The sequence below is a fragment of the Rhinatrema bivittatum genome, chromosome 9 (assembly GCF_901001135.1).
Source record: "Rhinatrema bivittatum chromosome 9, aRhiBiv1.1, whole genome shotgun sequence".
NCBI classification, from domain to species: Eukaryota; Metazoa; Chordata; class Amphibia; order Gymnophiona; family Rhinatrematidae; genus Rhinatrema; species Rhinatrema bivittatum.
Genome location: NC_042623.1, coordinates 40,573,014 through 40,597,345, shown reverse-complemented (window position 1 = coordinate 40,597,345; position 24,332 = coordinate 40,573,014). Strand labels below are relative to the sequence as shown.

Below are 24,332 nucleotides of genomic sequence, written 5' to 3'. Positions count from 1 at the left end.
GGCCACTACTGGGCAGGATCATCCACAAGATAGAACATCTCAGGGGGGCTAGTACTTCAGGTGGCCTCGGACTAGCCAAGAAGGCCATGGTACACAGACATGCGAAGACGTCTTGCGGGGAACCCTCTGTGTCTATCTCCACACAGGAATCTCCTCCAGCAAGGATTGATCCTCCATGAAGACCCATCTCTATTCTCGCTTATGGTCTGGTCATTGAGAGGACTCACCTGACAAAGAGCGGATATTCTAAAGCAGTGATTGACACCTTGCTCTGAGCACGCAAGTTTTCCAAGTCTCTGACTTGCATAAGAATATGGAAAATATTCGAAGCCTGGTGTGAAGACCGGACAGTCAAAATTCCCATAATCCTGGAATTTCTTCAGATCGACATGAAGGGGTTGTCTCTCAACTCCCTCAAGGTTCAGGTGGCTGCACTGGCCTGCTTCAGAGCCAAAGTGGACGGCATCAGTCTATCATCCCATCCAAACGTCTCCCGCTTCCTGAGAGGGGTCAAGCAAAAATGACCACCACTAAAGTGGCTGGTGCCCCTATGGAATCTCAATCTAGTAGTAGACTTCCTAGCGGGAGCTTCCTTCAGACCTACATACGGTCTGTCACTACGGCTCCTGACTTTATAGACTGCATTCCTAGTGGCAATATGCTCAGCCCATCGCATTTCCGAGCTTCAAGCGCTATCCTGTCTGGAACTGTTCCTCAGGTTCACACCGGGATCCATACAGCTTCGCACTGTTCCCTCTTTCCTTCCGAAGGTGGTCTCTCATTTCTATCTAAACCAAACCATCTCGCTGCCATCTCCAGACGAACATAAGGACTCTGAAGACTCATGCCTTCTTCCCCATCTAAATGTCAGCAGACTCCTAGTCAGATACTTGGAAAGATTGGAATCTGTACAAAAGACGGAACCACCTGTTCGTCCTTCACAGTGGGAAGAAATGGGGAATCGGCCTCACGGGCAACCATAGCCCGCTGGATCAAAGAAGTTATCAAGACAGCCTACGTAGAGACAGGGAAACCTCCACCTCTACAGGTCAAGACCCATTCCACAAGGGCTCAGGCAGTGTCCTAGGCAGAAACCAAGATGCTGTCACCCGCCGAGATCTGTCAGGCGGCGACGTGGTCCTCCATACATACCTTCTCGAGGTTCTGTCGCCTGGATGTCCAGGCCTGGGAGGACACATTTGCAAGGGCAGTACTAAGTGGGCCACGGACAGCCTCCCACCTGGTTTGGGAGTAGCTTGTGTACATCCCATTGGTCCTGAGTCCATCTGCTACCCGCTAGGAAGTGGAGAAATTACTTACTGATAATTTCATTTTCCTTAGTGTAGACAGATGGACTCAGGACCAATGGGATGTACAAAAGCTACTCCCAAACCAGGTGGGAGGCTGCCCGTGGCCCGCTTAGTACTGCCCTTGCAAATGTGTCCTCCCAGGCCTGGACATCCAGGCGACAGAACCTCGAAGGTATGTATGGAGGACCACGTCGCCGCCTGACAGATCTCGGCGGGTGACAGCATCTTGGTTTCTGCCCAGTCTCCCAACTGCTATCTGGAGCACACTATACCATTGGTCCTGAGTCCATCTGTCTACACTAAGGGAAACGAAATTATCAGGTAAGTAATTTCTAACAATGTAACATCTAATCACCATACAATAATAATTTTCACAAGGATATATCCAAAGCAGATAATCTACAACTCAGTACAATATAAAAAAGAAAAGTTACATTGATCACAGTACTCCGACATTATACCAAGGGAATTAATCCCAGAACAATGACCTTACACCACCCCATATGTCCTCCATAAGTTATATTTAAAACCCCCCCCCCCCCCGCCAAAAAAATGCATCATACGCACCAATGCATTCGCAGCACTTCATTCACACTCATACCGAACATTCATACCCAAACAAACATACAGGACTTCTTCCTCTGCACAATCAACCCCAGTTGGTAATAGCCTACCTCCAATACCAGTGCATTGGAGGCAGTCTACTTTTCCATGGGCCACCCTGTACTTGCATCCAATCCGCTACTTTGTAATACCACTCAGCCACACTAGGATTCTTATTTTGAATCCAATGAGCAAGAGTAGTGGCTTTAGCCAGCAGAACCACAATTTGAACATATTTAACTCTATATTTAGAGATGTCATGTAACCATGACACCAAACCTAGCGCTGCAAAGGAGCTCGGAAATGGTGGTTTTTTGGCATAGAATATTCTCGAGAGGATAATACCACCCCCTAAAAAGAAAACAAAGCAGGGCATATTACTAGCTGATGTCTAAAGGTACTTCTGTGAATTTTACACTTATCACAAGTCAGAATTCACCACCTGCATTTTATGCTCGAGCTTTTGCAATACCTTAAACTGCAGTTCTTGCAGCTTAGCCTCAATTGTATGAGCTAATGCAAAATATTTACCAAATGTCTCTACTGACACATTTTCCCCTTATTCCGGTGATCATTTATGTGCAAGTGAAGAGAGCACTTCCCTAGACTATCCTCTAAGTGGCAATTATGCCAAAATACAAGTGTGTTGGAGGATCTGGTCACTTTTTTTTTTACATAAAAAAAAAAAAGAAAATTCCATGGGGTGCCAGGCTATCTTGGCCTGACCCTTTTGAAAGTAGTGCCTTGCTTGTAAGTAGATATAGAACTGTGAGTGGGGAATACAGCAACGTTGTAGTTGCACAAATGACACTACTCTGCTGAGCAACAGGTGGTAAAGGTATCCCAAGTACATTACTCCATTCCTTTACCATGCGTGAAATAAGTGATTCTGTATGCCAGGTATAAAAGCAGGGTTCCCCACAAACTTTTAAATCTGTTGCATAGGGATTGTTGGCGCCCCCCTCCTCCCATTTATAATAAATCTCCAAGCTAGTATCTCTGGTCTTAGAAAGGCCGAGAAATCTTAACATCCATATCTCTAACAGCTAAATGGAGAACATTGAACATTCAACGCTTAAAGGATTTCATTGACTAATTTAGGTACCTCAATGTTAAAACATTGCTTATACCATTCCCAACTAAACCATAATTGGCATGCAACATTGTAGAAGTGAAAGTGAGGGAGCTGAAGACCCCCCCCCCCATAAGCTTTAGACTGCATAAGAGTCTTATAGCTTATCTTTGCTACTTTCCCCCTCCAAATAAATTGTGTGACTGAAGACTGCAAATGAGCAATATCCTTAGATTTCAATCAAATAGGGAGCATCTGTAATGTATATAACAACTTGGGCAGCAAGAACACGTTAAACAGGGCACATCTCCCCAAAAATGAAATGGAAAATCTTTCCAGAGACGCATTTGTTCATCTATGGATTCTATCAGTTTACAAATATTCAAAGAATACAAAAAGTTTAGATTCCGAGAGATCCAGACCCCTAGGTATTTCAAGGTGCCAGTGGAAAATCCCCTGACCAAATCTGTCAAACTGTGTCCTGGATTGGTAAGGCCTCAGATTTGGAGAAATTGATCTTCAAACCTGCAAAAGCCTTAAACTGCTTATTCAAATACAAAGTTTGCCCCAAAGAAAGGGATGGGTCATGCAGAAATAAGAGCATATCATCTGCAAATAAGCATACTTTATATTCGCTTTGCTTCATTCCTGGCTTTGTTTTGGGAAAGTCTAGTCTTATCTTTTGTACCAGGGGTTCAATGGTAAGAATGTATTATAAGGGTGACCAGGGGGGCACACGCCAAGGATGCCCCTTAACACAAAAATAGTTGGATAACACAAATTGTCCAGCAGGAGAGGTATAAAGTAATCTAATCCACTTAAAGGAGTCAGGTATCCATACTTAGGCAAAAGCCAAAACACATATTCCCATGGCACATTATCTTTGCATCTAAAAACAGCGAAATCCCTGGGGATTTCGCTGTTCTCCTGGTCGCAAACTTTTAGAAGAGATTGGAACATTTGTGACTCAATGTCTCCCTTGTACAAATCTAGTTTGATCATCTGCCACTATACTAGGGACAACCCTATTTAAACGAGCTGCTAGAAGGACTGCTAAAATCTTAAGGTCTATATTTATCAGAGATATCTGTATGTATGAGCCTGGCGATGTTAAATTATTTCCCGGCTTAGGAAAGACCAGGATTTGGGCTGTAATCATGACTTGTGGGAAGGATCCACGCTGCAAACAATCTTGATACATGTGTAATATTGGTTCTGATATAACATCCTGCAATAATTTTATAAAACTCTGCACCAAAACCATCCATTCCTGGAGCTTTTGCTAAGGGCAAACGAATAACAGCTCGTATTTCAGGGACCGTAATAGGTTTTTGAAGTATCTGTTCCTGCAACACCGATATTTGATGTAAGGGGAACTCCTCACATTGGGAGATAGTCGCCGGTTTCAGGGCATACAGCACCTTGTAAAATTGTAGCATAATACTCGTTATATCCGCCGTAATGGTAGTTAGCTTCCCCTGGTCATCATATAGACCAGTAATATATTGCTTCGGTTTATTGCGTACCAAACGTACCATGAGCTTACTAGTTTTATTTTCTTGGCGGAACAAAACTGACTTATAGCACAAAATATGTTGCACTTCATGCTGAGAGAGCAAGGCGTTCGTGATCTTCGAATGCTATTCATGTGCTGCAGCACTTCTGGCTGCATAGTGGCTATATGCTGTTTTTGAGAGTTTGCAATTGTTCACCCATATATAATATTTCTGTTTGTTTTTATGCATCACATATGTTATAACTTGCCCTCTAATTACCAACTTTCCAGCATTCCAGAAGGTCTCAGCACTTCCATCGGAAGAAACATTCAACACTACATATTCATCCCAGTGTTTTTTCAAATAATTACAAGAATGGTTGCAACCTCCAGGCAAAGGGGGAAAGGCCATGTATTGGTAAAATTCAGTCCCAAATGATTGGGTGCATGATCTGATAGCGTGAATGCTCCAGTGCTTGTAAATCCAACCTTGGAGAACAGTGTTGAAGATATAAAAAAAAAAAAAATCTATCCTAGAATAGGAGTCATGAACTGATGAATAAAATGTATAGTCTTCCTCTGAAGGATATAAAGACTGCCAAATATCCATCAGCTGCAACCTCTTCATCAAAAAGTGAACCCCTTCTGAGGACTAATGTGGCTTTTTAGCTCTTACAGGTTGGGTATCGAGCTGTAGGGAAATAGTTAGATTACAATCACCCCATCACTATTTTGTGAGAAGGATATTGACTCCAAAGAATCACTAATTTAGAGAGAAAAGATTGGTCAAACACGTTAGGCGCAAAGACATTACAAAAGGCCAGGGGTTCATTCACAATTTTGCCTACTAGAATAAGATATCTCCCTGCATAGTCTACAATCTTATGTTCCAAAGCAAAGGGACGAGATTTATGAAATAAAATGGGCTTCTCCCCTTTGCCTCTTAGAAAATGATGCATAATAGCTTTGGCCCACCCGTTCCTGCTTGAGTTTTCAGTGTTCCTTGTCATCTAAGTGAGCTTCCTTGAAGGAATGCAATATGCGTTTTCTCTTTTTTTTTTTTTACAAACATTCTTTTTTCACTTCACAGGGGAATGGATGCTATCTACATTAAGGGAAACTATATTTAAATCAGCCATTAAACATACTCCATAAATCAATGAATCTCAACACTTCATAACTTTTTTTTTTTTGGGGGGGGGGAAGTGATCGCCCGGCCTTGGTCACCCACTACATAGTCATGATAATTAGAGCAAGGGAAAGTACGTACCCATGTAGTCAAAGGTCTATACTTATAAGCTGAAATCTGCACTTCAAATATTCAATCACTACTCATACCACATACACACATCCATCCACACCCACATCGTAACCACATACATTCCAGAGAAATTCCCCAAATCCCTCTCAACTGAGATTCAACCCATGAAGAAATATCAGAAAAGAAACCAAAACCCCAAACCAACTCAAAGTTCTTTGGACCACTCCATCTTGTTCCTTTCTAGGGCGACCCAAGACCTCCAGACACATCACACCACTATAACCTGTAAAAACATTTTCCTTTGACCATTGCTCACAAAGTACTATGCCACATTGCTTCATAGGCAGAGAAAGGAGAGTTTTTGCAAATGCAAAATAAAATGTAGGCCAACTGCTCAAAGATTTAGCAGCCTTCAGCCTTTACGAATCCCATGAGAAGAACATTCCAAATGCAATCAGTTATCATCACTACTCAGAAGCAAGAAAATAAAGTTCTAGAGAAAAAATAAAATGAAAGTCATAAGCTTTTAGTTTGTCCTCCGTAGTCAATGCATCTGCATTTCCAGCGTAGAGAGCAAAGAAAGTTCCATAACATTTGATTGACAAAAAACGTTATCCAAAAAAAAAGTCTGTTGGGAAAGATTAACTGATCCAGGTAAGTATGGCTAAGCAACCAGTAGTGCCTCTGTCTCAGACCAAAGCATTGGCTCTCATCTCTTGTAAATGATCCCTGACAATAAACACCAGAACATGCACTTCTGCATCCTCATACACATATAGTAAAAAAAAAAAGACCGACCAGTGGGGTGGATATCACAGATTCCATATTGAAGTTTACGTAAGTGGAAGTAGAGAATGGACAATCCTGAAGAATCCTAGCCGGGCAGGCCTCATTATAGAGCTTACTGACCACCTTTATTCTAATTTGGAAATTTTCGTGACTCTCTTTCCCTTTCATGACATTAATTCAAAGAAGAAACTGGTAGGCAGAAAAAGCCAAAATGGTTTGTGTGTGATCAGACTCTCTTTGGGAAGGGTGTTGCATTCTTTCTCCTATCCTCATTGATGACCTATCGCAGCCTCTTGTATTTGCCCATTTATTTCTCTACGCCCTCTACACTTTGTACAGGTCAAGTACAGGGTTACAGTCTTCTGACTGGAAGCCGGCTGCAGTTTTCAAAAACTACTTTAAAATTTTGTTTCTGTTTTTGCTAGCAGATATGCACTGTTCTGAATAAATGTATTACACATATAGTTAGGGAACAATTTCTAGGTAATTGTATTGTGCAGTTCCTCATTTGACCTTATGCTTTTCAAGCTGCATGTTATTTCCTGTTTTGGAGAAAATAGAAATTCAGGAGTTGAACAGCAAGCAACTTTTTGTTGCTTTAGTTTTCTCTTAACAGTATATATTGTGACAAGGCATGAGTGCTAGGTGGTTCAACCCTACTGCTTGACTCTGGAACTGTTCAACTTTCCCACCCTTGGACCACTGGAGGAGGACGACTGTAGCTGTCAAGTGAGGAATCACATCCAGTTCTCTCACTGGGCAATGTAGAATAGTAGCCTCTGGAATTCCAGTGTCTAAAGCACTATTTAAAGCCGTTTTACCTATATTCCTATTTTGTCTGTTTCCATAGTGCTATTAGATGACATTTTGTTGTTTTCTTACTTGCCCACGAGAATCTTTACAGGCACTTATGGAATTAGTAAGAAAATTTGGAGAATTTTCAGGTTTCAAATTGAATCTTGATAAGCCAAAAGCTTTAGCATTCCCTATGGAAGTTCAGCGATATTGGGTTACAGCTTTCCAAATGAAGTAGGCCAATGAGTCTTAAATAGCTAGGGATATTATGCTTTATGGTAATCTGAGCAATTTATATAAATTTAATATAGGTACCCTTCTTATTCCAGCAGTAAAATGAAAACAGTAATCCTTACTGCTTTTTTTTTTTTTTTTTTTTATGGACTGAGTTAATCTTTTTAAAATGGTCCTCTTTCCTATATGGCAATTCTTAGACTGGCTAAATGAATTTGAATCTTATACTATTAGGAAATGAGAAATAGCTTTGGCTAAACCTATATGACTGGGATATATATACTCTAGGCTAAACTGTAAAAATTGCTTTCTCACATCTATACTAGGGTTTTGGTATCCCCTCAATGTTATGTATGGCAACAACATCTTAAGACCTGGAATAGAAATAGTTCATGTCATTTATGCTAATTCGGGAAAACCCAAAGTTTTTTCACATGGAGATCAAGTAACAATTTGTTAAATTTGGGACATGTTCTTTGCAACCAGCTTCCTGAAACTTTACAATTGGAATAGTGTCTTAAAACCTTAAGACTCATTTTAATGAAGGCTTTTAAATATATGTACACTTAAGCAGTGAACATGGGTTGTGTTGTATCTGGCAGGTTGGACTTGCTCTTTGAAATCCATTATTGGAAACTCTGTGTCTGGAACAGTCTTAATTTTTCAGAAGCTTCTTAATACAGTTTTATGAAGGCTTTTAATTTGTCCACTTAAGATATAATTTGCAGGCACAAAAACAGCTAAGGATATTTTATTTATTTAACATTTTTATATACCGATAGCCGTATGCACATCGTACATATGATGTACTAGCTTATTTTTCAAATCCATGACTGCTATTCTATGGCCAGTTTGATTTTATTTGGTTATTACTGTTTTTTTTTCTTAATTTTGAGTAAGTTTATTTTACTTTTATCTGCATTGTTTATCATAAAACATATTTTGTATTTGATTATGGGTGTAGCATTGTGAGCCATTTAGAATGAGACAGTGTGGCATATATAAATGAAAATAAATGTCCTACATCAGACTGCTTTGGTGTTTGTCATACAGACTGAGTAATTTTCTTAGATAAGGAATATTCCAGGGCTGGAAGAACTCTGGGCGCCAGGTACCTAGGTGCTTTAAATTACTTAGTGTGGGCCTTGGTGGAAGACTTGCTGTTTCATAAAAATTAAGGACCTAAATATGAATACCCTAGAAGCGGGCGTTCTCAACCCAGACCTTGGGAAACATTTAGCCTGTCAGATTTTCAGGATATCTGCAATTAATATGCATGAGAGACTTGCATGCACTGCCTACATTGTATGCAAATCCATCTCATCCTTATTTCATTTTATTTAGATTTATATTCCGCTTTTCGCACTTTTTTTTTTTTTTCAGCGCTTGAAAGCGGATTACATTCAGGTACTGGAGGTATTTCCTTATCCCCACAGGTTGTGATATCCTGAAAACCTGACTGGTTGGAGAATCTCTGTTCTAGAGGAAAAGAAATAGGGTTTGAGGAAGGATGAGACATTCAGGTACCTTAAAGATATAAATTGGGCACAAATAGCAAACCCTTTTCAGAGAAAAGAATGCTGTTGAACAAGTGGGCACAGTATGAAGCCCTGGGGAGATAGACTCAGGAGCAACATTAGAAAATATTTTTTCACAAAGTATTTTGGATGCATGGAATACAATTTCAGTAGTTTATGGAGACACAAATGTTAACAGAACTCTAAGATAACATGGGAAAAGCACAGAGGATTTCTAGTGGCGGCAAAGAGGTGAAGGAAAAGCAGAAAATAGCTGGAGTCTATGGCATCGTGTCTGGAGTCATGCAGACTGGCTGCATTTAATAGTCCTTGTTTGTTTTCCTATTTTATGGCAGTGCTAGGAACAGGGTTGGGAGGTGCAGTGTTTCAAATAATCCATCCTTTATTCCCTCAACCAGCACCGGTGGAAGTGCTAGGCAAACTAGGCCATTGCCTAGAGCATCTCAGGTTTTAGGGCTGCCACTTAGTGCTTCCTTTGGCCCTGAATTGTCTCAACCTCACGGGGCTGGAAAAAAGGACGACTGGAGGCAGGGCAGCAGAGGCCCAGCTAGCACGACCCAAAGGAACAGAAGCAGTTGCATCAGCTGTCACGCAACCGAAGAAGCAGCATTAGCTGAACCTGCTGGGCTGGGAAAAAAAAGGACTTTCAAGAAGGAGCAACCTTAATGGCCTGAAGAAGCAGCAGAAGCATTGGCTTGGCCCTGCAGGGTTGGAAGAAAATAGGAGGGGAGAGGGTGTCCACAAGGCCGCATAGCTTGAAGGAACAAGCAGCACCAGCTGGGCCGCATTACTGAAGGAAGGAACAATGTCTGCCCCCTGAAGGGGAGAGAAGTATCCTAACAGCAGAGGGTGCTCGAGGAGGAGGTGCTTGCTGCTCATTCTGGAGGGAGAGAAGAATGAGCATGAGTGAGCACTTGTATGAGTTGGTATGTGTACATATGAGAGAAGTTTTTAGCTTTCTCTTCCCCCCAATAATTCATGACAGTATCAGGGTGACTGCAAATCAAAAGTTCCTAGGTATGGAGCGTAAGGGATTTTTTATCCTTATTAGTTTTAATTATTGGATGGGTGTTGTATCTGCAACCTTAAAATACTTTACTGGTGTTTTGGAAATTTTGGAAATTTTAAAAATTTTCTATCCATTTTTAATTGTATGTTTGTCAGCCATTTTGAAAAAATTACTTTTTATTTATTTATTTTATTTTTAGTTTTTATATACCGATCTTCCTACATTAGATGCAAATCAAACCAGTTTACATAGAACAAAAAAACTTGCCTGATGGCATTACATGAAACAATGAACATTTATGCAACTTTAAATAACATTGTCAAGAGAAGAAAAAAAACCCAAGTATACAATTTGAATTACATAGTAATCACGGTAAACATTTGTTGTCCTTATGTTAAGCTTAGTTAGGGATAAGGAAAGAAGATAAATAGAAATAAATAAATGAATAAATAATAAAAATAATAAAAATAAAATAAAGGAAAAGTCAAAAAAGTGACTGAGGGACTCTTCAAAAGGGAACCTGAGTAAATGTGAGACTAAAAACATATCAAACCAAATAGGTGAGAGAAATAAACAGAGAGGTGTAGCGAGAGAAGGAGGGAATGCTATAAACTAACAAGAGGGTTCTGGAAAAGCAAGCTTGAATAACCAAGTTTTAAGTTTTTTCTTAAATGAGATTGGGCAAGTCTCTTGTCGGAGGTCTGGAGGGAGAGTGTTCCAGTTAGAAGGACCTGCAGTAGAAAAGGCCCTTTTTCTTAGAGATGTTTTAGCTTGAGGGATGAAGAGTGTCCCTAGGTATGCTTTTCTCAAGGGTCTGGTGGAATAGTTAGGGCGAATTTGGAAAGTAAGATCTAGTGGGGCAAGATTGTGTAGGTTTTTGTGTGATGGTAAGCACTTTGTAGATGATTCTATATTTGATGGGGAGCCAGTGGAGGTTGTAAAGGATTGGAGTGATGTGATCCCTCTTTTTTGAATTTGTCAAAACCCTGGCAGCTGAGTTCTGTAACATCTGTAATGGCTTTATAGTTACAGCAGGGAGACCGAACAACAAAGAGTTACAGTAATCAATTTTAGTGAGTAAGATTGATTGGAGAACCAAACGGAAATCATAGAAGTGTAGAAGAGGTTTAAGTTTTTTAAGGACTTGTAATTATGGCTTCACTATTATGATATTTCTTAATTTTGTTTGTTTTATGAGGAATGGTAATAGTTCTGTTTTTTCATTGTTGCAGTGCATACAGAGGCTGGTTTCTTGTGCTTTCCAGTTCAGTTTTTGTCTGCACATTTGCTTATTTTATTTTATTCTGTATTTGGTGAGGGGTCTGAGTTCTGCATGTGTGACAAAGGCGAGGTATTCTGCTAGTGTATAGTTTGTTTAGAGATCTATAGTAGCCTGACTTGTTCTGTTTTCTTAATAGGAGATGTGTTGATATTTTAGGGCCTGGTGTAATATTTGCAGTATTGCCTTTTCATGGGTATAGGTTGTTCCTGTTTTAATGCTTGCAGTTGGTGTTTTGGTGTGGGAGGCTTACTATATTGTAATGGTTTTCTGAGGGGCAAGCCCACACTCAGCACATGTTAAAATAGGCCTAATTCTGTATTGGTTTCAATTCTTTTTTTTTTGTACCATAGTGGATGTAAAAAATGTATTGCAAGTGCTATTTTTACCTCAGAATATCCTTTCATGTAAAATTTGTTATTGTAAATGCTTAATTTTTTATTTTTTTATGGGGGGGGAGCACAAGGATGCAAGGTTTGCCTAGAGTGCCTAATACTCTTGCACTGGCTCTACCCCCAACAGAGGCAAGGGGAAAGGCAATATGGATAAAATAAAGTGGCAGAGAATGGAAGAAAATCAAGTGACTGCAGGCCATGGGGTAGCAGAACTGTTACCAGCAGGTTACAACTCTCCATTAACCAACTGTCTATGCTGGCAGGTTTGTGGTGACCTGGGTACTGTCCAGTAAGTTTGCCAGGGATCTTGGAGACTGATCATTGGTCAAAAGTCTTGCTAGTGCTGGATGCTGTTTAGATTATTTCAAAACTTGTTGGTAAAACATATGGGAAAGGGTGCTGAATGTTGGATTAAGAACATAAATTGCCATACTGGGTCAGACTGAGGGTTCATCAAGCCCCCAGCATCCTATTTCAAACAGTGGCCAACCCAGGATACAAGTACCTGGCAAGTACCCAAGTATTAAACAGATCCCATGCTACTAATGCCGGTAATAAGCAGTGACTATTCCCTAAGTCAGCTTAACTAGTAGCAGTTCATTGAATTCTCCTCCAGGAATTTGTCCAAATCCTTTTTTTTTTTTTTTTCTTTTAACCCATCTACACTAAGGGGTACGCGCGTAAGATACATGCGTACCCCCAAAAAACTACCCCAAACTCCCGCCCCCTGCGCGCGCCGAGCCTATTTGCCTATTTTGTCCTTGAAGGTGATTTATCTTGGCAAGCATCTGCTTGGCATTGTGAGTCTCAGAAGTTGAGGCTCGGGGGGGGGGGGGGCAGTGGCTTGGTAGTGTGTCTGGGGGGGGGTCTTCTTGCTGTTTGTCTGTTTGGGATGGAAGTTGTATTTATTAAGAATATAGTGGTAGTACATATGTTTTCAATGATGTTTATGGATGACATATTTTGCTTCTTGCCTTGATGGATGTTTTGGATCCTCGTTCAATGTTTTTGGATGTGTGTGTACTTAAAACATTTATAAAAAAAAAAAAAAAAAGTTGAAGCCCTTTCCTGTAGGGAACTCATATCTAGTTTTCTTGGAAGAGCGGTTACCTTTTTGCCCAGTCCCTCCTTTTTGCCCATGGTGCTGTCATCATTTCAACTTAACCAAATGGATTACCCTTCCAGCCTTCAAGAAGGTCAAGGCAGACAAGGTGGACACAGATTTGTACCACCTGGATGTCAGGCAGACCCTGCGGAGATACCTAAAGGTTACAAACTGATTCAGGAAAACCAGACATAGTTTTATTATATCTGTGCCCATGATGCTTGGACCCTGTACTCATAACTCCCTATGGGAGCAGAGTATTTGTATTACACTACTTTCCATTATATACTCATACCTAACCTATTCATTTATTTACAACCTGACATGTTAATATTAGAGCACTGATGTTTATTGTTTGTTCTACCGCCTGTAACTTTCCTATATCATGTTGTACAGTTATCTCTATAATCTGTTATGTTTGCTTGTTACAAATTGTAAACCTGTGTGGTTATCATTGTTATACCTGTAAACCGTTGTGAAGGCCAGCACCAAACAACGGTATACAAAAGCCTATGAATAAATAAAGGTAAGGGGGAAGCAGCTTCCAAATCAATACTAACTAGCGGGCTGATACAGTAAAAACGTGGGAGAGCGGGCAAACGCTCTCCTGTGCGCGCGATTCTGTATTTAAATGAGGCCTGGAGGTAAAAACAGGCAAAAGCGGCGACTGTCAGCGCGTTTAACAGCCTACGCTCAATTTTGCCGGCGTCTGTTCTCGAGCCCGCTGACAGCCATGGGCTCGGAAACCAGACCCCGGCAAAATTGAGCATCCGGTTTTCGACCCGACAGCCGCAGGCTGACTTCAAATTTTTTTTTTACTTTTTTTTTTTACCCTTCAGGACCTCCGACTTAATATCGCCATGAGTTTTTACTGCTTTTCTGTGCACTTTCCCGGTGCCTGAAGAAATTAGCGCCTACCTTTGGGTAGGCGCTAATTTCTGAAAGCAAAATGTGCGGCTTGGCTGCACATTTTGTTTTCTGAATCGCGCAGGAATACCTAATAGGGCCATCAACATGCATTTGCATGTTGCGGGCACTATTAGGTTCGGGGGATTGGACGCGGTTTTCGGCCCCTTACTGAATAAGGGGTAACGCTTAACGCGTCAAACGCACGTCCAATGGCAGGTTAACACTGTACTGTATCTGCCCGTAGGTGGATTAAGGAGGCAATAGATTCAGTCTACATACTGAGAGGCAAAAAAGTACTACCAGGCCTACAAGCCCACTCCACTAGAGCCCAAGCAAAGTCATGGACAAAGATATCAAGGATGATCCTGGAGGAAATCTGCAGGGCAGCTACCTGCTCTCCCTTCACTCCTTGCACCATTGTGTCATCAACACATTGAGACTCTAGAGCTCTGCCTGCTCTGGGGAACTGCGTGTGGAACAGGGAGCATTTCAGAGAATGCTACCCTGGAGGTTCTGGATTTCAGCTTTCTACCTAAAATCCTAAATTTGGCTTCCAGAACTTCCTTCCCACACCATCCTATGTTGGTGCCCACATGTATTATGACAGCCAGCTCCTCCCCAGCATGGTCTAAAATCCTATCTAGTTGACGTATGAGGTCTACTACTTTCTCACCAGGCAGGCAAGTTATTTGGGTGATCTTTACATCCACCAGTCACCCAGCTATCTATATTCCTAATAACTGAATCACCAACTATGACAGCTGACCTAACCCTTCCCTCCTGGGCAGTAGCCCTGGGAGACTTTATCTGTGTGAGAGGACAGTGCGTCACCTGGTGAGTGTGTTCTTGCTACAAGATCACTTCCTGCTACACTAGGATGATGCTGTCCAACCAGGTGACCACCCTTCTCCAAAGCAGCACCAGAGCTGTCAGACTGGTGTCGGGACTTGGCTATTATGTCCCTAAAGGTAGCCTTAGCTCCTACAGGTGTGATCTCCAGAGATCTCGCATTCTCTGAGGGCCCAGAACTCTTTGCACTGGGTGCACACATACAATTTCTCACCAATGGATATTTGTTGCCAGAGAATGTGGTTCGTGCAGTTAGTATAGCTGTGTTTAAAAAAGGATTGGATAAGTTCTTGGAGGAGAAGTCCATTACCTGCTATTAAGTTCACTTAGAGAATAGCCACTGCCATTAGCAATGGTTACATGGAATAGACTTAGTTTTTGGGTACTTGCCAGGTTCTTATGGCCTGGATTGGCCACTGTTGGAAACAGGATGCTGGGCTTGATGGACCCTTGGTCTGACCCAGTATGGCATTTTCTTATGTTCTTATGTTATGTGGCACTCAATGCAAAAGAGAGGAAGACTCTGCCTTGCTGCTGGACCTCTGCCTTCATCTTAATTTTATTGAGTTCTTAAAGTTGCTAAGGGAGTACGAATGTGTAAATTAGTCCTTTCAGTTTATTGGTGTATTCTCTATTAATCTGGTAGTGACCTGCAAGGGGATAATTAAACTCTTGATAAGGCTGGGGCAATCCTGTATTTTACATAAAAGCCCAATTGATTTTTAATGTGAATGTCTCTTGCTTATAAATCAAAGGATGAGTAAGGGGTGGGAGGGAAAGGCAGAAGATTGAATTACCTACCTTAGGCTCTCACATGCTAACAAATATACCCCACTATCTCACTTCTCCCCAAACGTAAGACCTAAAATTTCCCAAAGTAATACTTACTGATCCTCTTCAGCCAGCAGCAAAATGATCTTTTTCTCTCAATGCTACCATAGGAGACACTAGAAAAGAATACCTAACCCCCTGGTCTTTTTTTCTCAATTTTCAAATTTTAGACAAATGCCATTGAAAATATAGGTTCAGTGATTACACACATCTCACTAAACTAATTTATTTAACATCCAAAAAAAATATACTGCCTATATATTTACTTATATACCAGCGGAGGAGATATAAGATTTAACTTAGAGCTATATCAATTCAACTATTACCAAAATATCAGAGTAAGGCAGTTTAACATTTTAAGCCGCTGTTTATTTTATCCTATATCTAGAGTCCATTGATGTGACTGTATGAAGTTTTACAGTTGTATTGGATCATAAACATCTATTTCCTTCAACTCTCATAACGCATTTACACAGAAACCACAGTATTATTTGAGCTCCATGTTTTAACTTGTGGTACCAAACTCAAAAATGTCTTCCTTTTTCTTTGTGTTTCTTTGGAAATGTCCGGATATATCCAGATCTTCTGGTTAAGGTAGAGGACACTTAGCTTCTGAAGAAATGTTTTAATAATGTTATCTCTGTCCAGAGGTAACAAAAATTTAACAAGTAACGTTCCTCTTCCTTCCACTTGTGTATCTTGTGAAGTTTCCTGAAATTCTGACGAGTGAGGTTATCAAATTTGTGGATGATACAAAATTATTCAGAGTAGTTAAATCACAGGCAGACTGTGATACATTACAGGAGGACCTTGCAAGACTGGAAGATTGGGCATCCAAATGGCAGATGAAATTTAATGTGGACAAGTGCAAGGTGTTGCACATAGGGAAAAATAACCCTTGCTGTAGTTACACGATGTTAGGTTCCATATTAGGAGCTACCACCCAGGAAAAAGATCTAGGCATCATAGTGGATAATACTTTAAAATCGTCGGCTCAGTGTGCTGCAGCAGTCAAAAAAGCAAATAGAATGTTAGGAATTATTAGGAAGGGAATGGTTACTAGAACGGAAAATGTCATAATGCCTCTGTATCGCTCCATGGTGAGACCGCACCTTGAGTACTGTGTACAATTCTGGTCGCCGCATCTCAAAAAAGATATAGTTGCGATGGAGAAGGTACAGAGAAGGGCAACCAAAATGATAAAGGGGATGGAACAGCTCCCCTATGAGGAAAGGCTGAAGAGGTTAGGGCTGTTCAGCTTGGAGAAGAGACGGCTGAGGGGGGATATGATAGAGGTCTTTAAGATCATGAGAGGTCTTGAACGAGTAGATGTGACTCTGTTATTTACACTTTCGAATAATAGAAGGACTAGGGGGCATTCCATGAAGTTAGCAAGTAACACATTTAAGACTAATCGGAGAAAATTCTTTTTCACTCAATGCACAATAAAACTCTGGAATTTGTTGCCAGAGAAGGTAGTTAGTGCAGTTAGTATAGCTGGGTTCAAAAAAGGTTTGGATAAGTTCTTGGAGAAGTCCATTAATGGCTATTAATCAATTATACTTAGGGAATAGCCACTGCTATTAATTGCATCAGTAGCATGGGTTCTTCTTAGTGTTTGGGTAATTGCCAGGTTCTTGTGGCCTGGTTTTTTGGCCTCTGTTGGAAACAGGATGCTGGGCTTGATGGACCCTTGGTCTGTCCCAGCATGGCAATTTCTTATGTTCCATTTGATTTTCACTTCCTTCTTTAAATCCAGATCCAAAATATGCTTTACTCAATGTCTGTTCTTCCATAGGAATCATTAACACTTCCTTCAGGTAGTGTTTAAACTGCTCCTTTGCCGAGATCAATTTACATTTTGGGAAATGTAGTACTGATATTACAAGCTCTGAATTCATTTTCTAGAATTTCAACTCTTCTGCTTGGTACCATTTCACCTTTTATGATACCATTTTGATTAGAGTTTAATTGTTCCATTTGTACCATTTTTTCCGAATGCAAAGTCACTGCTGATTTTAAATTATTAAACTAATCCTGTGTGCCTTTTAATGCATCTGTTATAGTCATTAGAGTTCTGCAAAGTTGAGATGGCAAACCATAAGGTTTCTAATGTTATATTCTTATGCTTTTCCAGAGGCTTCAATGAGGGAAAAGATATCTGTTGCATCATTATATTTAAATCTTCAGGGGCTCTAGATACCTCCGATAGAATTTTTGGGGCAATCCCTTCCCCTTTTTCAGCTCTATCGCTTTCGGAGGGTAATCCTCCCCTCATCGGGGTAGTCATCCTCGTTCCCCTTCTCCATAGCAAGGCCTTCGATATCCCCAGCTAAACCCACCTCGGGCATGCTCTCACCGATCAATGCAGTTAGTTGCAGGAGTGGTTCTGGGTTTGCTGCTACTGCCTTTGCTGGGGGGGAGGGTGTCAGTGGCACTCCAGGGCTTAACGTTGTTTCTCCCATAAACGATGCAGTCTGCTCTCCGGGCATCGCCAGCTCAGGATTCTCTGGAGTTCTTTCTACCGGAGGATAGAACCCTGTGATCATAGTTTGCACCAAGGGAGGATTTGAGGTACCAGAGGAAACCTCTCTTATCCTGCCTTTTCTTTTTGAATGAGGCATATCGTTCGCTCCGCAATGCAGCGGTAAGGTAACATTTTAAAAAACTCAATCACGGGAGCTCCAAACTCTGCTTCCTCGCATGTTGGTGCCATCTTGAATCTCCTCAGGCTCTTCCCGGTCTCTTTTTAAATTAGGCGCACACACCCTAAAATTACTTTTCCTGGCCTTTAGTCAAGGCACACACACTTGAAGTTAGTTTACCCCACAATTTCATCTCTCCCCAAACTTAAGTCCCAGTATTACCCAGGTAGCAATACTTACCAATCCTCTCCAGCTGCCAGCAAAATCTTTCTCTCATCTAGCCAGGATGACTGCATTGGGGTTCTAAGAAGGCTGGGGTGACTTGAATGGAATGACCATGGTTAAAACCCAAACCTCAAAGTGCATGGCTGGAAATTTAGGATAAAAGCCTCACTGATTTTGGCTGCTCTGTGGATTGTTTCCTAATACAATATGGACGGGGCTTTGGATGTCTGATTAAATATTGGTTTTGTAAGAACTGGAGAGAGGCAAAATCTGAAATGGCCTACCAGCAGAGGTGGTAGATGTCCACATGGTACCAGATTTTGGATGTGCTTAGGATAGATATGGAGGGTAGTGGTAGGAAAAGAGAAGTCAGATAAATCGTTTAGGTAGGGGAGAGTTGGTGTGTGCGCATATGGTTTTGAAGTTAATGGCACATGTAGCAGGAATGAGATTTTTTTGCTACCAGTTTCCCTTTCTCTGGCGTTTGATATATTTATTGCCTTGGCTCTTTCTGTTTCTGCTATGCCTTCGGCTCTTCCGGCTTGTTTTGAATTGGATCCCCTCTCCTATTATATTGCATGCCAATTATAAGAACTGGCCCGCTGTAGGGGCAGATGCTTCCTAGAAGGGTTAATCTAGAGGGTTGGAGTTTTTCTGGGGGCTGATGGGAGAGAATGGTATTGGGTTTAGTTGTCTCTGCCTTATTTGGGTGGGGGGGGGGGGGGGGGGTGGAGTAGGGGATAATTATTGTATTTTGTGTTTCAATATGTTGCATTTTTGCTGATACTTTGTAAGCCACCCTGGGCCATTCTTGAAGGGTGGCATAGAAATTGATAATTGTATAAATTCTTATATTACATTACATTATCTAACCTGAGCAGTAGCAAATCAAGAGGAAGAATTTCTATTCAGCAGGCTGGATGGGCCAATTGGTCTTTATCTACTGTCGTTTAATATGTTTGTTTACCATGTCAAGAATTTAATTTTAGAAACTTGTATTGCTGAATCTATATATTAGCCTATATAAATTTTCAAAATGTGTTCAGAAATCATAATCAGATGTTTTACTGTCTTCTAAACTTGACTGACTTTTTTTTTGTTTCAGCGTTTAAGAAGATTATCAACTAAGTATAGAACAGAAAAAATTTACCCAACCATTACTGGAGAAAAAGAAGAAAATGTTAAAAAGAACAGATATAAGGACATATTACCATGTAAGTCTAAACATGCTCTGTAATAGACATTTCTATTGCATTTAAAAACCAAGATTCCTATAGTGGGTTGGATATCACTCCCTACAGTGAATTTCCGGAGTGGGGGGGAGGGGGTAGGCAACAAACTGGGGATCTTCCTTTCACTGCCACAGGGCCACTGGACTAGCTGTTAACTAGCAATTCTCAAGATTCTTTAAGTCTGAAACTTTAACTCCCTAGGATTTGAAATGAAAGGATTCAATTCTGCTACTAAATTCTTCCACCTAGCTTTGTTCAATAAAGACCTAGGCAAATAGCTTTCAGAATAAATCATTATTTCTGTAACAATAGTTTCTAGCATATATAGTAGCAAAATAATTCCAATGAGGAAACTGTTTTTTACAAAAATTATCCTTAAATTCCTAGACTTTATTTTAGTGAAACAATTTTAATTAAAGTATTGGAAATGGATTGCAGTCTTAGGATTTACTTTCTAAATCTTGTATTCTAGTTTTTCTGTAGAAGTTGTTTTTTTTTTTTGTTCAGATTTAATTGCAAGGGTTAAGTCATCCTGAGTAACAGACTTCTTTATCCTGCCAGACCAGTCCTGCTATGTGGGTTTTTCTTTAAACAGTTTGTAGCCTGCTGATCCACAATCCTCAGTGGGTAAGAGAGGATACATACATAATAAAAATCAATTCAGACAGCCCATGACTAGTATATTACATATCACAATAACCACACTAATTACATATCACTATAATCACAAATACCCCCTCCATTCAGCAGATGGGGATGAGAACCAACTCTGTTGCCATCATCCCTAGCATAAGAGTTGGTGCAGCAGATTAGGAATGGCTGGGGCTCCAGCTCTGAGCCAGCTCCTGGACCTCGAGCCAAAGCGGAACTGGTCAGTTTATTAGCTGTGCTCTGGAGCAGAGCTAGAGTCAGAATGGAGCAGGCTCTGGACCTTGGACTGGAACAGAGGTTCTGGAGATATTCCATTATCTGCTATTTTAAATTACTGATAATGTTTACTGAAAGTAGCAAAATTCAATAAATCATTTCATAAGAGTAAAACAATTGAACCTCATTCCAACTATTTGAGAGAACATTTTTATGAATGTAATCTCTTGATGCCTTCCTTTTCTTGGATCTAGAGTTGATTATATAATCTGAATTGCTGAACTGTTGGGATTGGGAGGCCAGGTGAAAGGGGGGGGGGTGCAGTGGGGATGCACTAGAGCAGTGGTTCTCAACCTTTCTAATGCCGTGACCCCGAAATACAGTTCCTCATGTTGCGGTGACCCCTCGCCCCGCCCTCACGGGGTGAGGGTGGGGCTTTGGTCATATGGGGGCGGGGTTATGGATGGGGTTGGATTTTAGTGCATATTTATTTATTATGACATTTATAAACAGAACCACCATTCCTCATAAAACAATAAAATTAAGAAACATAAAGCATCAGTTATAATAGTAAAACCATACTAATAAAAATATTTTAAAATTACTGATAAGTACAATTTCTATTAATTAAAATCATATACATTTTTATAATTTCCCAAACACCAATAATATTTCAAAACAGCACATATATCAAATGACACACAATAATTAAAACTAATAAGGATTTTTAAAAGCCCCTGCTGTCCATACATGGGAGCTCTTGATTTCCAGTCACCCTGATATTGTCGAGGATTAGGAGGTTATCCTCTCTCTCTCACACATACTCTCACATGTCCATTCTCTCTCACACATACACTGTCATAACTACACATTCATGCTCTTATACCCACCATAACCTCTCGCTCTCACAGACACTGATACACTCTCAGGGTGTAAGACACTCTTCCCCCCCCCCCCCCCCCCCCACTCACACACACTCTTACTCCCCTGGATTTTCTCATACACACTCATGCTCTCACTCTTACTGGCTCCCTCACAACCTCAGAGCCTCTCAGATAAAAGTCTATGCAGCAGAAATAATGCTGAATGTTGAGAATTGTGTTATGCAGACTAATCTGGAAAATGCACTAATTTCTACATGAGTCATAATGAATCAGTCCTCAGCTGCAGCCTTCAATTGATTATCCTGACTCCCTTTAATAATGTTTGCCAAATACAGTTCATGTGTAACAGCAATCCTAATTCTCCACCAGATCAAGCTGATTTCACATCCCACTTCATACTTTGTCACCTCCAGCTGAGTCAAACAATTTAATTACTGCCACTGCTGCCACGTGGCTATTGGGGAGGCGCTGATTGCTGCTATTGGCACCAGTGTTGCCAACCTCGCTTATTTACCGCGAGATTGGGCTTCTTTTTGTAGTCATTCGCGGGTTTTTTTTCCGATTCGCGGGTTGCTTTTAATTGGGCTATTTTTTCTGCCAGTCGTGTTTTTTTGGGCTTGTTGGGCGGGACTTGTGCTCTGAATCATGTTACAGTGATTGGCTGCTGCGATGAAGCCTGTCCATAGCAGGCGCACCCTATCCCTATATTGCAGCAGTAAGCCAATCAGAGCAGGAGCTGCAAGCCTTGTTGATGCACACGTCAGGAGCACATTTTGTGGGCAGACCTAGCCAGCACTGCACAGCATCTCACGTGGGTGGAACGGGAAGAGCAGCACTGCATTGGAGCGCAACAGCAAAGGAATCCAGAGTGTGCAGCTACAGCCAGGTAGCAGGAGGGGAGGAATTAGGATGTAGGGAGGGGGAATGAGTGTGTGGGGGGCCAGAGATGTGCTTGGAGGGGTTAGAGAGGTGGGAATGAGTGTGGGGGCCAGAGATGTGCTGGGAGGGGGCTGGGGAATGAGTGTGTGGGGGGCCAGAGATGTGCTTGGAGGGGGGGAATGAGTGTGGGGGGGGCCAGAGATGTGCTCGGAGGGGTTAGGGAAGTGGGAATGAGTGTGGGGGGCCAGAGATGTGCTCGGAGGGGTTACGGAGGGGGGGAATGAGAGTGTGGTGACCAGAGATGTGCTGGGAGGAGGGAATCAGCGTGTGGGGGGCCAGAGATGTGCTCGGAGGGGTTAGAGAGGTGGGAATGTGTGTGAGGGGCCAGAGATGTGCTTGGAGGGGGCTGAGGAGAGAGGAATGAATATGTGGGGGCCAGAGATGTGCTAGGAGGGGTTAGGGAGGGGGGAATCAGTGTGTGTGGAGCCATAGATGTGCTCGGAGGGGTTACAGAGGGGGGGGGGAATGAGAGTGTGGGGACCAGAGATGTGCTAGGAGGGGTTAGGGAGGAGGGAAAGAGTGTGGGGGCCAGAGATTTGCTTGTAGGGGGGTGAGGGCATTAACTGCTATAAAAAAATAATTTATTTTTTTTACATCTGCTTCCCTTTCTAATTTTTTGCCATTTCCTTTAATATTGCCTTTTTTTCTATTTCTTTTCTCTCCACCTGTCTTCTTCCCTCAAACACACAGTCAGGTTCTCATTCTCACATGCATTTCTCTCTCACACACACATACACAGGCTCTCACTGGCACAGGCTGAGTCTCACACACAGGCTCTCTCACACCCCCACATGCTGCCTTGCTCAAGCACAGGCTCTCACTCTTACATGCTGTCTCTTTCACACACACAGAGGCTCTCACATGCTGACTCTGCAAACACACACAGTCTCTCAACTCATCTCATACTCGCACACACCTCTCTCTTACCTCTGGGCCTCTTCTTTACGGGTTGCCACAGGATGGGCTCTGCAGCGGCCCTAGTCTTCCCGGCCCGCTGCTCCTCTTCTGCACGCAGCTGAAGCGCCTCCTCCTTCCTGCCCGTGCGGCTCCGGCAGTGCTGCCAGGTTTTCATGAACGAACAAGCACTTTTTTCCAAAAAAACAAGCCCAAAACACATGAGATTGAAACATTTTATTTTTTTATAGCAGTTAATGCCCTCACATACTCATACCCCTCTCCCCAGCCCCCTCCCAGCACATCTCTGGCCCCCCACACTCTCATTCCCCCCCCCTCCCAGCACATCTCTGGCCCCCCACACTCTCATTCCCCCCCCCCTCCAGCACATCTCTGGCCCCACACACTCATTCCCACTTCCCTAACCCTCTCCGAGCACATTTCTGGCCCCCACACTCTCATTCCCCCCAGTACATCCCCGGCCCCCACACACTCATTACCCTCTCCCAACATACTAACTCCTTCCCTCCTGATACCTGGCTGTAGCTGCACACTCTGGATTCCTTTGCTGTTTTTCTCCAACGCTGTGCTGCTGGTCTTCCCGTTCCGCCCACGTGCGATGCTGTGCTGGCTGGGTCTGCCCACAAAATGTGCTCCTGACGTATGCATCAACAAGGCTTGCAGCTCCTGCTCTGATTGGCTTACTGCTGCAATATAGGGATAGGGTGCGCCTGCTATGGACAGGCTTCATCGCAGCAGCCAATCACTGTAACAGAGCACAAGTCCCGCCCAACTTGTGCTCTGTTACAGTCCGCCCTGATTCAGAGCACAAGTCCCGCCCAACAAGCCCAAAAAAACGCGACTGGCAGAAAAAATAGCCGCGGACCGGCAAAAAACCCCAACGGCCCGGTACCGGTGGTTGGGGTTTAGGTGACCCCTGTGTTGTGGTCGTTCGACCCCCGCCGGGGTCGCGACCCCCAGGTTGAGAACCGCTGCACTAGAGGCATAAGATTAGTTTCATTTTGTCTAGAGTAGACACTTCTTGGTGGGATTGAGTCTGTACTTATCTGTAGTTTAACATTATGGCTAAGGCACAGGAACAGCAAAATGAAGAAAGCTATATTACTCCTGGAGGAACTGAGCAAAACGTTTTTAAATTCACACACAAACTG

At 42.1% G+C, this 24,332-nt stretch overlaps 1 protein-coding gene across 2 annotated transcripts in view; it reads left to right on the top strand.

The window, feature by feature from the left end:
- PTPN12 (protein tyrosine phosphatase non-receptor type 12) overlaps positions 1 to 24,332 on the top strand; it is a 262,737-nt gene that overhangs the window by 37,922 nt on the left and 200,483 nt on the right. For both annotated transcript variants that reach the window (XM_029615046.1, XM_029615047.1), the window contains exon 2: positions 19,450 to 19,558. In XM_029615046.1, coding sequence (XP_029470906.1) covers positions 19,450 to 19,558 — 109 coding nt within the window. The remainder of the gene's footprint in view (positions 1 to 19,449; positions 19,559 to 24,332) is intronic.